Below are 14,472 nucleotides of genomic sequence, written 5' to 3'. Positions count from 1 at the left end.
AGGCATCACTTTTAAAACGCATTGTAGATAGCACTGACTTGGTGACATAAGTTCAATGTCAAATAAGCCAGCTGAGTGTCCAAGAGAAGGCTGTTATCCCATTACTGCTGAGGGAGATTTTTCTGTCTAGTTCAAGTAGCCTGTGATGTCCAGAACCGGGTTTATACCTATCAAGTTAAACAAGCAATCCTCCCATATGAGAACCCTATAGCACCACGTTTAGCCATGGCTGGTAGAGGACAGCCATGGACAAGTTAGGATGTAAATGGGCCTCAGACTGGGCCCAGAAATCGCCAGAGCAGTGAATGCAAGACAGGCGCTCTGGGGGTGCTCAGGCATCAGGATTATAGTTGAAGACAGTTTTATTGTAGGAGAACACAGCAAAAGGACAGTGCAAAACATGGTATCGTGCTGCAACAATACCTGAATGAAGAAACAGTTTTCTAATAAAAATGCTAGTGGAAACACTTAGTCCTTTAACATTACTATGCAGCATATAGTACGCAAAATAAGGAAAAGCCCCTAGTTCATGCTGTAACGAGATACAGTCTGAATAGAAAACAGCATCTAAAAAGTAGATAAAAGCCCTCTTCTTAGATTGCAGTTCTCTTTAATTCCATTTTACAGGTATAGTTTTTGATATTCTGTTCTTCAGTAAAGAGCTGGGAGACAGCAAGGGCTTAAAGGCTAACGCCACTGTAAGAAGTTTAGCACTTAAGTTGAAATTTCCAGAGTACACAGCAGGGGACAGAAGTAATGAAAAATATGAATGCTCCACTCTTTTCTCATAGGCATTTGCAATGGCTATAGCAAAGAAGAGAGTGTATATTTCACATTAGGACAAAAGCAAGACTAGTCAACATTATTTTTGCATGTTTGCACTAGATTATGACTGTTTCATGCCAGAGCATGCTATAATACGCTTGAAGAAAAAACAATAAGCAAGCTATTTGTAATTATTTCTCTACCATGAAATTATCCTTCAAGATACAACAGTCTAAGTTTTAAGAATAGGAACTACTTTTGACAGCATAGTTATAAAACACGTCTACATTTTTTTAAAATAAAGCAATTCTAAAAGTTTCAAAAAAAAACCCAAAACACTTCTAAAGATATTAGAAAGCAAAAAAGGCAAGAAAAAATACATCCTGTAAAGTATAACCCAGTAACAGCATTACCATTACAAGTGCAGAACATCTTTTTTAAACTTACCTCTCCTCCGTTAACATACTCCATCACAAAACACAAACGATCCTTTGTCTGGAAGGAATATTTCAAGGACTTGCAAAGAAAACAGCAAAACCAAACCAATTATCATTTTGTATTAACCCAATTTCTTGCACTTAAACTGTAACAAAATTTAATTTTATCCTCTTAAGCAGAGAGTTCTGACTTGGTGAGAACTTTCAGATTTAATTAAAAGTGTAACTTCCTATCTGGAGCTTGAGATGAATTGACACAAAAACCATCGTGTCTTCCTTCATCTCTGCCACATGGCCATTGATATGAAAACACCAGGCTTATTATAACAAAATACTAAATAGTTACTAAAATACACAATTTTCTACTGCATTTCTTATTGCCATATATGGTACCAGCTATTCTCACTCATCATATTTTATGATGTCCGCTTCCACAATGCCCATGAAGACAGAGATTACCATATTCTTTTTAATTTCTCCCAAATAAAACCTTAAAAGTGATCTTAACCTCCAGCCTGCTTTCATTTCCAAGGCAAGGAGACTCTAGTTTCACATACTATGCGATGTTAAAAACAGTGAGTGCCAAATGAATATATTTATTTACGTATCATTTTAAAATTGTAACAAACGTTATTATCTTAATTAAAATTTTTGACTTATCAATGTTGATTTGATTTTGTTTGGAAAAATAATACAAAAAGAAAATCTACAGATGAAGGCTTGGCCTAAAAGAAACAAAATGCAGAACTATACGTAACAAAAACATAAGGAGACTCACGTGACTTAAATACTGTATGTCTCCTTAAAATATTTGTTTAATAATATCAGAAAGATATAAAGATACAACTGCAGTGACACTGTTCCGTGATTTGATTGGAATTATGCCTACTCCTGCTTACCTTTACACTCTAAGAAACTTTGGGGGACCTCATTTCTCTTGACTGAATTTCCAAGAATATTTTGGCCAAGCAATGTAAATACAATCCTCTGCTTTCTAAAGGGTTACTTTATGATTTTCTAAATAGGACACTTTTATGTTATACTTTGATATTTTAATACAAAAAAGAAAATAATTTTTCCCTATCTTAAAATACAACATGTTAATTATCTTTTGAAATCAATGAAAAGATTTTCTAATATATTCTCAAAGGAGAGGATCAGAATTACTTCTACAGAAGAAAGTCAGTTGTAAAATTAAAACTATTAATCATAATTTGTCATGAATCTCAAAATTTTCATCTTCTTTTCAATATTTTCCTGCTATTAAATATTAACTATATGAAGACAAAAAAGATGGAAGTAGTGAGGTTTGAGTTTTGTTGCTAGATGGGCTACTTATGTTGAACAAATAGTTATTTTTATCATTTTATTGAATTCTTAATTCAGTTTTCTTGGTAAAAATTACTTACTTGAAACTGTGAAATCAATAACTTTTATTAAAAAAGTGTTCCTATATGAAAACCACAAAAATTGCACAACAGTTATATTCTACAATTCAATTTGTTTTCAGTGCAGTTAAGCTTTACAAAATTATTAGAAACTTTATTTCTGAACTCTTAAATACATATTCTGATAACGGATATCATAAGCAGAGATAGCTACTGCTTGTTTACAGATCATCAGGAGAAAGACTACAAAATTTGTTTGGAAATTATGTTCATAATGGCATACCCATCATGTTGAAAATTACGTGCTAATGTACTTAAAACTAATTCCTAATACTTACTGTTAAAAAAGGGTGTCTGGTGTTTTTCAATACTCTGCTTTCTGTAAGTGTATGAGCCACTTCATCCTGAGAAATAAAGAGTAGAAGAAGTAGGTCTGTTGTTATTTAAATTAAATTGTTATTTAATTAATTATGAGGAAAAGGTCAACACTTCCAAAAAGAGAAAGCTACAGTGCAGTTTTGGAAAACGAACAAACCTGAAAGAAACATGAAAAATAATTCATATAAATAAATGTAAATATATGTCGATATAAATGTAAATAATGTAAATAATGTAAATATAAGTTTGGCAAAATACAATTTAATGTATTTTTTTTTCCTTTTTCTTATTTTCTTGCTTTAAAATGAAGTCTTTTACTTTATATCCAATGCAGGGAAGGAAGAAATTATAATATTGGATTTGATAGTTTAAAAATATAGTCATCACAACTTTGCAGTTCTGGTATGAATCATCTGAACAACATATCTACAGAGAGATTGAATCAATTTGCAAGAAACGTGCACGGGTAGTAATTGACAGGCAACTATAAAACCTAGTCTAATCTCACCTAATGTTAAGTAAAGCTAGTTTTTTTGTTTTTTAAACATTCGCTTGGTTTGGTGTTTGTTTTGTTTTTCTTTAAAACAATGTAGCCATACAAAACCCCCTGGGCTGTCCTAACCAGCCAGGCGAGCGCTGCTCCTCAGACCAGGCCCGACCTCCTTCACCGAGGACACAGGCCTCGTCCAGGGGAGGCGGGAGATGTCCACACTACCCCCGTCTCCAGCCAGATTTTGAGAAAGGGGCAATTTGGAGAGAGACAGCGACACTCTCCTGTCCATGAGCCTGAACGCGGACGATTAAAAAGAGCCCTGTGCCGAAGGGAGAGAGAGACGCTAACCCGGCCCCCGCGGGTGGCTATGCCCCGGGCAGCTCACCCGCACTCGTCCCTCTGTGTGGCTGCGGGGCAGGGGGCACACCGGGGGCGAGGAGGAGGCCGGAGGGGTGATGGCGAGGCCCCAGGGGCAGGGCTATGGCCCCTCACGCCACCAGGTTTGCAGGGAGCAGGGGCCAGGCAGGGACGAGGGGGAGAGAATGGCGGGAAGAGGGCTCGCCCTGCACTGCAAAGGCGAGCAGCTCTTAAGGACTAGGGAGAAAGTAGGTTCATATTATGCATACACAGCCATCTTATGCAGTTCTACCAGTAGTAAGTACGTGCTGGGAATCCCCCCTTCCCAGGCTGCCAGGGGCTGGATCTAAACAGCCTGAAAGCCATTGGGCTGGTTTAGCCATTTTCTGTAGCACTAAGCTGCCCTGAGTATTATAGAGAATTGAAGACTAACTTAGTGCAACTCAAACTTCAACCATAATCCTGCAGAAGTAAATATATTTAGTCAGAGTATACTTTATTATTGCTACAAATAATACCAATATAACATTATTGTACTGCACACACTTATCAGACTATGTACTGAAGATAAGGTATTATTAAGCTCGAAAGTAAACACAGATGTCAGGAGTTTTAAATTAGACTTTAAAAATTGTCAAAATAGGAAGTTAAACAACAACAACAGAGTTAGGCGTAATAAATTATGATGCCATTCAGCTGAATAGCAGTGCAACACGTATACATTACAGCCACATACTGGGGGAAAAACAAAAAACACTCCAAGAAGAAAAGCAAGTGTAAAGTTTTATTTATTTATTTATTTATAAACCTCAGTGGTTCACCACATATGGGGTATAAAAAGCTGGCAATGGCCAGTTTTTCTGGCATTGCCTCAGAAGTTTGTAATACTGGTAGCAATTCCCTGGTAAGTGTAATATTAATCTGTCATGAAAATTTAGGATCAACAGATTTAGTCTGAACTGGGCAGATGCTATACAGCCTTCTAGATCCAGCTGTCAAGGCATCACTTTTCAGCTTCGTATTATGCTAACTATTACAGGTATGACCTTCTATAGTGCATATTATATCACATTACAGGCTGAGTTGGGACTGCAGATCTATTCTACCTAGTGACCATATCCTTAGCACTGATCTTCATAGTTAAATGTTATTGATAAATCCCTATGGCATACTCACACACTGACGGGGCGAGACAGCTAAGCTCAGACTCAAGTCTGCTTTTGGTTTTAGTTTGGGATGGAGTGGAAAAACTGGTATTTGGTGACTATAGGGAAAAAAACATCATCATTTCACTTGTGAAGATCTAAGCATAGTCTGTTTTTTATTTTTTCATCAGTTTCTTATCAATATGCAACAATATTATGGAAAACTTAGAAGGACTCCCTTCAAAACAAAATTCCAGTTCTGAGGAAGTCAAATTTAAAAGACCGAGGTGCTCCCATGTTCATCACAGGATGAAAGGCATTCCTCACACACTGAATCTTCTTGTTAGTCTACAAATAGGCAGAAAAACAGATCCTGGTCTGCTTCAGGGAGTGCCAGGTTCTGCCCAATCTATCACTGAGCTACCTTTCTGTTTTCAGGTAAACAGATCAATGAACAGTTGCACCCCTGATCTCTTCAAAATTTCTCTGGCTTTATACATACTTCTATGAACAAGAATTTTCGCTCAACAGAGAGAGACAAAGTTATGCAAGAATCAGTTTTAACCTTTCTAAAAATTCAGTGATATTGTAGCAGCCAGCAAAGTAAAAGGAAAAAACCCTAAAATTCAAAAACGTGGTTTTTATTTTATTGATAGAAAGAAACAAGCTGAGATGCTCTGAAGGCTGGAAGGGTAGAACCGAGCAGCAGCAAAACAGGAGCTCATAGCAGTCAGACATAAGACTACCCTGAGGACCCCCTGGGTGCCACGGGTGAGTAGAGCACCGGGGGAGGATGTCAGGCTGGAGACTGGGCCACAGCATGCAGCAAACAGATAGACTCTGAGACCCACAGGGCAACTCGCGGAGATTGCTGCCATTTATAAAGTCTTACAAGGAGGGCCACTGAGATGCTCCTTCCCATGCAGAATCAGAACACAGCAGCGGTACCCTCTTTTCTTTCTGTATCTCCTGATTATGAAGAAGAAAAGGGTACTCTGTTGCTGTGAGTCCAAATTGTATACATGCCGACCAGCCTGCCAGTGCACGTAAGACAGCTGCTAAGGGCATGCAGAACTCACAGGTCAGTCTCTTCTCTGCTGAAGACATAAATTTAAGTCTCTTCCCCTGCACCAGGGCTGTTTTAATGAAACTCAAGGAAATATAATTGGTTTTGAGGTTTCTACGCCTCTATCAAACTTAAGCAAAACTGATCAGAACATTCAAAAGTTAGTAGAAAGTGAGTGACAAATGAACATAGACTGCAAAACTCCGTAAGCCCTGTTTTCATAGGCCAATAGGAAAATTAGAAAAATCTGAAGGATATTTTAAAATAAAAATATATGTAAACCACAATAGTTCCAATCCACATTCAGTTTTTACAAATACTGGTATTGTTAGCCTCAAGCATTCAAAATTCTCAGTCAGATCCACATCCCTCAAAAACCTCCTTACTTAATAATTGGGATTACTTTTAATTGCGTCTCATGGTGATAAGAGCATGTAGGTTTCCTGCTCTCAACTTGTTCTGTGCAAGTGGGATTCAAAACTTTAGAACTGCTAGAAACAAAGCTCAGAGTAGATTATTTTCATCTTTAAACTTAGTAAAATTATGACCAAGCATAAGAGATAGTAACACTAAACTAATCAAGTTTCAGTGACTGGACAATGCTAGTTTAAACCACTTCTTCAGACATCAGCTTCAGACTTCTCTTGTTCCTCAAAAACTGAAAAAATAAAATTGTTAGTCCCATGCACAGCCATCTTATCTAACAGCAGAAACAGAGCACAGGCCCATTAAATTAATTGCATTTATCTGAATAAACCTGCAGCTGGCCTAGAAAAATTTTGAAATATGTAACATACCCTACAATGCACTTTTTCTTGTTTTAAACTTGGATTGCACTATCTTCCTACCCAGTGAACTCTCTCAATGCTTTAGCACACTCTAGATTATAAGACACTGGAAAAAGGCATGCAAAATGGGTACACATACTTTTTTTTGTAATCTTGTTTTCTGAAGATACACACATATCTCTATCAAACTCAGTTACCATCAAAAATCAAATACACCTCATGTATTAGATATTGATTATTCCATTCAAAAAAAATTACCCAATATTAAAACTATAACTTTTCTTACCTTTGCAATAATGACTTCTTTTTTCAAAATCTTCATAGCATAGTATTTCCCACTAGCCTTCTCTCGGACCAGGATAACTTTGCCAAACGTGCCTTTGCCCAGTAGTTTTAAATAGTCAAAATCATTCATTGTCTATAAGGAGCAAAGAACAAGGATTAGCAAGACTTATGCTAGCTATCCAGTTCCAATATGCACACAAGTGTGTCCGCACATAACCAAATGCTGTTACCAATATAATAAGAACAGTTTACAAAAATAGGTGCACTTCTACAATTAAGTTCGTAATAGTTAACTGTATCCTTAAACCACTAGGATATATTGTTCGATACTATTATTATAGTTCTCTAAAGTCAAGTACTGCACAGTATACTACACACACACACATACTTATTTTTACGAAGTACACACAGAACAAAGTCTTAGCCTATACCAGTATTTCATGAATGCTCCACATCTAAGAAAGCTCATCAACTCATTTATTACCAGGGACACAAGCACATGGCATATCAGTAGGTTTTGTGTAACACCAACCACTGCACTGATGGCTTTTTTGAAACATACATGATCCTCACTGCAATATTATACCAGTAAGACTCTACAACAGTCTTTGCATCAGAGGTGGACTTTTAAAAATTTGAATACAGATTACAGTTACATGGTTTTCACATTAATCAATCTGGCTCTGAAAAGGAAGAGGTGGCAAGTTTTCCTCTTTCATGTGACTCCATTATAGTGACCATTCAAGCATCTAGTATCACCCTAGTTTTGCAGGTTAAACGTAGTACATCCAAGAGCTGGTTCCACTAACAGGCAGTTTGAGTCCAGTAGGTTTATCAGCTCAACTGGAGTGTCACACACCGCAAGAATATGACCAGACAATCTCAAATCCCAAAGCAGTTTAGCCACTTTCATGAGCACAAAGCTTAAGTCAATCATCATCTTAGTTCTGCAAGTTCATTTCACAGCCAGTTCAGAAGCATCAACCCTATGGTCTATGCATTAGATGAAAAGATGAGGATGTAGAAAAAACAGCACAATACTGAGAATGCAGCGACGGCACAGGGTCACCTTGGATTGACAGCAGGGTTTCTTTGGCCAACTCAGGGCCAATCATTGGCTTCCACTGTGTGTTTCCACAGCACATCTTTCAGCATGCTGTGTTCCTGACTTGGTTGCAGCACCACGTAACCACACACAGACCGTTAAGGCACCCAGGAACCTTGAGGAAAGCAGTTAAAAGCTCTGAAAGACAACACACTCACCTATTCTTGTTATAGTACTGTCCTGCAGTATCAATAACCTTCCTTCCTTTGTGAATAATACACCTCAAAACATTTATAAAGAGTAACTATACTCTGAGTCTCAGTTTTGCTAAGTTAAATATATTTAATCCTGTTATGTGTGAGGAAAAGGAAAGATTGTGCCTTATCTTTCACCTTCCTAGTGTCTCTTTCTATCACTACTTGCAGCCTCAGGCAGTTTTCTTGAATACTGGTGTTCCAGATACACTTCTACTTGTGTCTTCCACAATGGAATTAGTATGTTCCTTGTCCCTACCAGAAACACCTCTGACAGTGCCTACATATCTCACACACATTCAAAGTGTAGAGCTATTGGGCATATCCCCAATGTGCAATCACAAATAGTCACAGTAAAATATATTCTCTCTTGTTAGAAAGAATAAAGGGCAGAATTTCCTTCTGAAATTACTTATTCCTTTAAGCTCAAGTGCATGATACTATTTCTGTGAATCTGAAGTTGCTGTCGACAAACTGTGAAAATAATTTATGCAATTGCTCACTCAGAGTCAGTTTGAAATCTGCTCACATAAGGGGTAGAATTGAATTTCCATCAAACACTTTAATGCTGTAATTCCTTAGCTTTCAAGTGTTCAACCTGCAACTTAAAAGCTGCAAAAGGTCTCCAACAGACTACTTAAGGTAACACCTGGATAGCTGGATATTTCAAAGATTTATTAAAGAGAAGATGCTTTTAATGTATCAATTTTCTAGCTATATTAGCAGGAATTACATCTTTTTCCTATGTCATGGTTGATTGGTAGCTTCTAAGCAAACTAACCTTGGTAAATTCCATTCTTTGCTCACACGTAAACATACTTAAACATTTTGCACTGACAGATCTTGTTTTGCTGCCAAACCTGCCTCACATCAGGAAGAACAAAACTGCATTTATCCCAGTAAGAAATATGAGTAACAGAGATTTCAAAGGCTCAGTATACCTTTTACCTAAAGCAAATCCACACAAGTGAGTGTAAAGTTAAAGTTTATGGCCACAGACAAATCCTTAAATGATCAACTTTTCCAAAAACTAGTATAACGTGTTACAACTAGTGATGCATGATGTAGTATGTAAAGTTGTGATCCAAACACTATGTGGCTACTAGCACTTAATCAACTAAAGGTAAGACATCTCAAATATCACAGTCAGTACTTTGGAAAGTCAGGTTATCTACTTCGATAGTTCTATGATAACCATCAACCAAAACCAACTGCTTTTGTGCTAAAGCAGTGAAAATTGACAACACATGAAAAATCCAAAATGCATTAAAAACACAATTCAGGCAGAAGAGAGTAATTCAGGGCAGAATCCTCCATATCTTCAGTCATAAGCTATCACGTTCCCTGACAAAGAAAGGCCAACAGCTTTATTGATAAAGAATACTGACTTAGTAATCGTAACAACTTATCACTTCTAACAGTTAAAAATTTATGGGATCATAAGCAGCCTCAGAGGGGTAACTTCTTCCCATACTTCTGATCTTCTTTGAGAGGCTGGACTTAGAGAGGGACCATCAGAGTCTGAGTAAAATCAGCTCAGAAAAGCAGCCCTTTGCCCGCACACAGAAGGAGGATCTTGGCTCGACTGATCACAGACATGGGTTTGATGCTAAGGGCAGCAAGCCAGTTAAATCGAAAGACTCATTTGCCCAAAATTTGCTTACATAATGTTCATCAAAGCAGTCATGAATCTAGCTGCAAGCTCAGTGAAAACAAGTTAAAAAAAATATATGTATATTTATAAGAGGAAGGTAATAGGTTTGCAAGATTTTGAGCCGTGGCTTAACAGCAGGTTATGGCGGTAGTGCTAGTTCTAAGAATAAAGTCTCCTGATGCTCTCATTCTTTAGAAGCTCAGCAGAAGGCTTAGAGATGATACGCAGTGCAGGGTAACTCAAAAAGTCTGCCAAAGAACACAAGACCTTGGGAGATAAAAACACAGATGCCATAGCTAAGGGTGTACTGAAAACTGGTGGAAAAATGGAAATACTTCCTAAACCTGAGGGATGTTGGTAAGCAAGTTTGGAGGCTCCCCTAAGATTGGATTCTTTCTCCTTGATGATTTTCCCACCTTTTTCATTCCTACCAAACTCTGAGGATTGAATCTTTTTCCTCATTACATTACTTTTTGGTTTCTTCTGAAAAATCTATTCTTTATTCATCCTGCACCCTGCAAAACAAATCTGTAAACAAAGGAAAAGCAATGAAGCTACAGGAAACTGCCCTAATCAAAGAACCATATGACGTTCAGCCTTCTGTAAAGCCTATTTACTCCCCTATGGATGATCTGTTCAAAAGAATGCACCCTACTACAGGTGCTGAAAATTCCTACCAAGGAACTAATTTTTTAAAATTCCTGATTTGCACAAAGATTATACCACTTGGAGTTTTCAGCTGATTTCATCAGGAATAAACTCTACTTACAAAGAATAGTACAGCAAGAAATAAAAGCATTTTGCTAGGAATTTCTAGTGCTCCGAATTTTAGTGATGCTATTACTGTAAAACTTAAGTGGCATATTGATAACATTCAAAAAAAGTGAAAAAAAAAAACCAAAAAAAGTGCTTTTGGTTCTTCCAGCTAATCTGGCCAGGGGTGTTGCTGTCGTGTCTGTTCAAATCAAGTTCCATATCCTAAAGACTGTTTTCTTTGTAAACCTTTTGCTACCTTTTTAGAGAAGAACAGGCCCACTCCTCTCTGTCTTGTTTCTTAATCTGATTATGCTCTTCTACTCATATGTATACCATCTGGTGCATGCACAAGCAAAATTCACTGGGCTTAGATGTAAAATCAGGTGACAAAACAAGCTTGTAGGACACATTGTGCAAAAAATCCCTGAAATGAAAAGAAATCCAATACCAAAAAAAAGCAATAAAAATGCATTAAGTCATTATAACTGAAATGGTTCTGATTATATTAACAACTACAAAAGCTTAAACAGAAGCTGTTCTACAAAACAGAAACAGTTCTAAAAAAATGTGTTTTTTCCCAATTTCAATTAACACAGAGAGAGTGACAACTCCCTGTCATTATGGTCACTTAATATTTTTGATTCCAAAAACTTCTGAGAACCTTTTGCTAAAGTCTTCCAACAGTCAGAAATCTGCAGTGGGATTTTGAGTTTTGGAAAAAAACAAAACAAAACACCCTTGCAGTCATCAGTATGCTCTTCACTGGCTACAAAAACTCCATCCTGCTCTATTATTAGGTGTTGAATATCACCATTTTTCATTTCACCTTTCTTTTGTAGAGTTTGCTTTCGGCTTGTTGCCAAAGCCATTAAATATTCTGCAGCACTGCACATGCACTGTCCCAGCATCTTATTTCAGCATTTCTTAAAGCGTAAGCGGCAAGACAGAAAACAAAACTGATCTTCCTCCTCCTCCTCCTGTTCCCACAACCCCTTTTGTTGGACGGAAAAATGCACTGCACTGTGAACAAGGAAAGCGTACATTTCAGATAAACTACTTATATTAGACAGCATTAATTTTGACACCTTGAAAATGCTTGTTGTTATGCAGTAGTTTTGTACTCCACTAAGAGGATACACAGGCTTGGAACAGTGCTCAGATCTTTAATAGAGCAAACCCAAATCCCTTCCACATAATCGCTCTGCCTCTCAGAAAGACTGACACATCTCGAACGCTGCCTCTGTCTTGCTGTCACTTATCATATTTTACCCTGGAGCACAATCGTTAAACATCTATGCCACAAGGCTAAAGTTCAATGTCAACCTGACAATGTAGGATGAGAGTATTGTTACAGCTGTATATAATTAGTTTTTACCTTTTTCTATAGCGGAAAAAGGTTAGAAAATGGCATACAATGTAACAACATGAAAGAATTGTTTGCACTTCAAACTCAAGTTCTCAAAAGTTATGACATGATAGAACTAAGATTTCCTATGACACCTTTGTTATATTCATAAGGGTATAGTTTTCAGCCACTGATTTTTCTATGATTCTTGCTTCATATAGTGCAACGAACAAAACATGCTCTATGAGTAAAGGCACACGTTCACTGTTTCTTTTCATTGTTCATCATTCAAAGGTATTCAGTTACATTAGCTATAAGACTATTTTGCTCTGTCAGCAGACTTCTACTTAGTTTTCTACAGGTTTCACTTCTAGCTATAAAGAACGAAGCCAGTCCTAGAGAAACAGGTTATTATTTTTCATGCCATTTCAATGCATTTCTTGAGTCATGTCAATCCTGTATAGTAAATGAGAGACATCCGTTTGAGTGATCCATTCTTCAAGAGCAGTCCATACTTACAAAACTTAGGACAAAATGGAAACACAAAATAATAAGGAAATTTTTCTGTGGCACTGAATCTTTAAAACATGCTCTTAGTTGCGTGTTTATCCTGTTGACTCTGGAGATACAACTACAAGTATGTTACAGCCAACAATGTATATATCCCTACTTACACCAAAAGCTGTGAAGAACTGCAAAAAATAAAATATTGTTTTCGCTTACTTCATTGAAAACTAAAGCAGAGTTATTTTCCCAGATAGCAAAAAACAAGGTCATTAAAAGCCAACTCCCGCTAGCCTTTCTCATGCAAATTGTCTAATTTGTACTGGGTATTATTTGCATGAGAAAGGGGGCAAATCTACTTGTCTAAAGAAAATATTTTATCACCATACTTCTAAAAGAGTAAACAAACAAAAAGGAAAAGAGGAAAATAATATTCAAACAATAAGCAGAATGTTAACATGTGCCTGAACAGTTGAACTTTGTTTTTCAGAAGTGCTGTATCAGATAGCATAACAAATAAATAAAACTAGCAGTGCAGCTTTATTAAAATAGAACAAATAAGTACTTTTATGCTTGTAATACACCGAAATTTATGTAGAAATACTATTCCCTGTATATTGTTTTACCCAACTAGACCATTCTAAAAGTTATTTACATATTAGTCTCGTCAGTTATTTTTTAATGTCATTACCTTTCTTTTATGATGGGTTGTTGAAGCATCCATCTCCTCTTCTCCTATATTGTCTATCTGTGAAGTTGGACTACAGTTCATCCTCTCCTCTTCTTGCCTCTGAAGTCTGTCTGCTACAGCCTGGATTGCTTCTGTCCATTCTTCCCTATCATGAACAAGCCAACATCCCTATTAGAAACTCATAAAATACATGCAAATATATGGTTTATAATGTTTTTCACATGCTACGTTGCTTCTGTGTTCAATTCTTACATTACACAGCTGAAGACTCATATAAATTAATCACTTCAATTTTCTTCCAAATTCTGCATTATGTTAAAGGTGGTGAAGTTGATCAGCATCAAAAAGGATCACTGCATGGTTAATGTCAAGAATTATCAGTGTCTGATTTTGTAAATATTTTAATAGCGGAAACTTGAAAACACTTGCTCCAGGTATAATACAGCTCAGAGCATAGAATGTCATCTCCTATCCAATACTACCTGATAATAACTTGCTATTTTAAGGGACTTTTTGGTATTCCCCTTCCCTGTGAGACATTTTCACAGAAAATAAAAAAGATGTATTAAACCACGCCGTGTGTTCAAGTCTTTGTCTGTCTCCTCTTAAAACTCAACTTGTTGGCTAATTTCAAATTCCCCTGAGAAAGAGGCCCTCAAAGATAATTAAATTCCTACAAGCATCATAAAAACCAGTGGCTGCACGGAGGGGCAGGCCTACAATGAGGGTTTCTGTGGAGGGACAAGCAGGGGCAGCTGAGCCCACGGCTATTCTGCATGCTGGTTAACCAGCACAGATACACCAGCCGGCCCATCAGCACGCCCCAGCCCCACACCAAGTGCAGTACATGCTGCTTTTTGCTCAGCCAGCAAGGGATACAGGAGTCTGGTGGTATTACTGAATGCAGTAGGAGGTACTACGCTGCATACACAGAAGAAAGATAGGGTGGAGATACTAAGTACCAAGGCAGAATAAAAAAAATTCTAAGCAAATATACTAACAAAAGAGAAACAGCAGAAAAAGCAAAATTGTTGGTTATTTATTGATACAAATGATATGAATAGAGCCAAATCATAGTATTAGTCTCAACAGGACAGATGCTCACAGTGGGAAGACTCAGT

General features: G+C 37.2%; 1 protein-coding gene across 1 annotated transcript in view; it reads right to left on the bottom strand.

Moving 5' to 3' along the window:
* Positions 1-14,472, bottom strand: part of AKT3 (AKT serine/threonine kinase 3) — a gene marked incomplete at its 3' end in the record, with an annotated part of 150,693 nt that overhangs the window by 40,767 nt on the left and 95,454 nt on the right. Inside the window, exons 5-8 of the mRNA XM_082306169.1 lie at positions 13,352-13,496; positions 7,104-7,235; positions 2,929-2,994; positions 1,213-1,281 (exon numbers count right to left, since the gene is read on the bottom strand). Coding sequence (XP_082162295.1) covers positions 1,213-1,281; positions 2,929-2,994; positions 7,104-7,235; positions 13,352-13,496 — 412 coding nt within the window. The remainder of the gene's footprint in view (positions 1-1,212; positions 1,282-2,928; positions 2,995-7,103; positions 7,236-13,351; positions 13,497-14,472) is intronic.

The sequence above is a fragment of the Platalea leucorodia genome, assembly GCF_965183815.1.
Source record: "Platalea leucorodia genome assembly, chromosome: 3".
Lineage (NCBI taxonomy): Eukaryota > Metazoa > Chordata > Aves > Pelecaniformes > Threskiornithidae > Platalea > Platalea leucorodia.
This window is presented reverse-complemented; position numbering and strand designations above follow the sequence as displayed.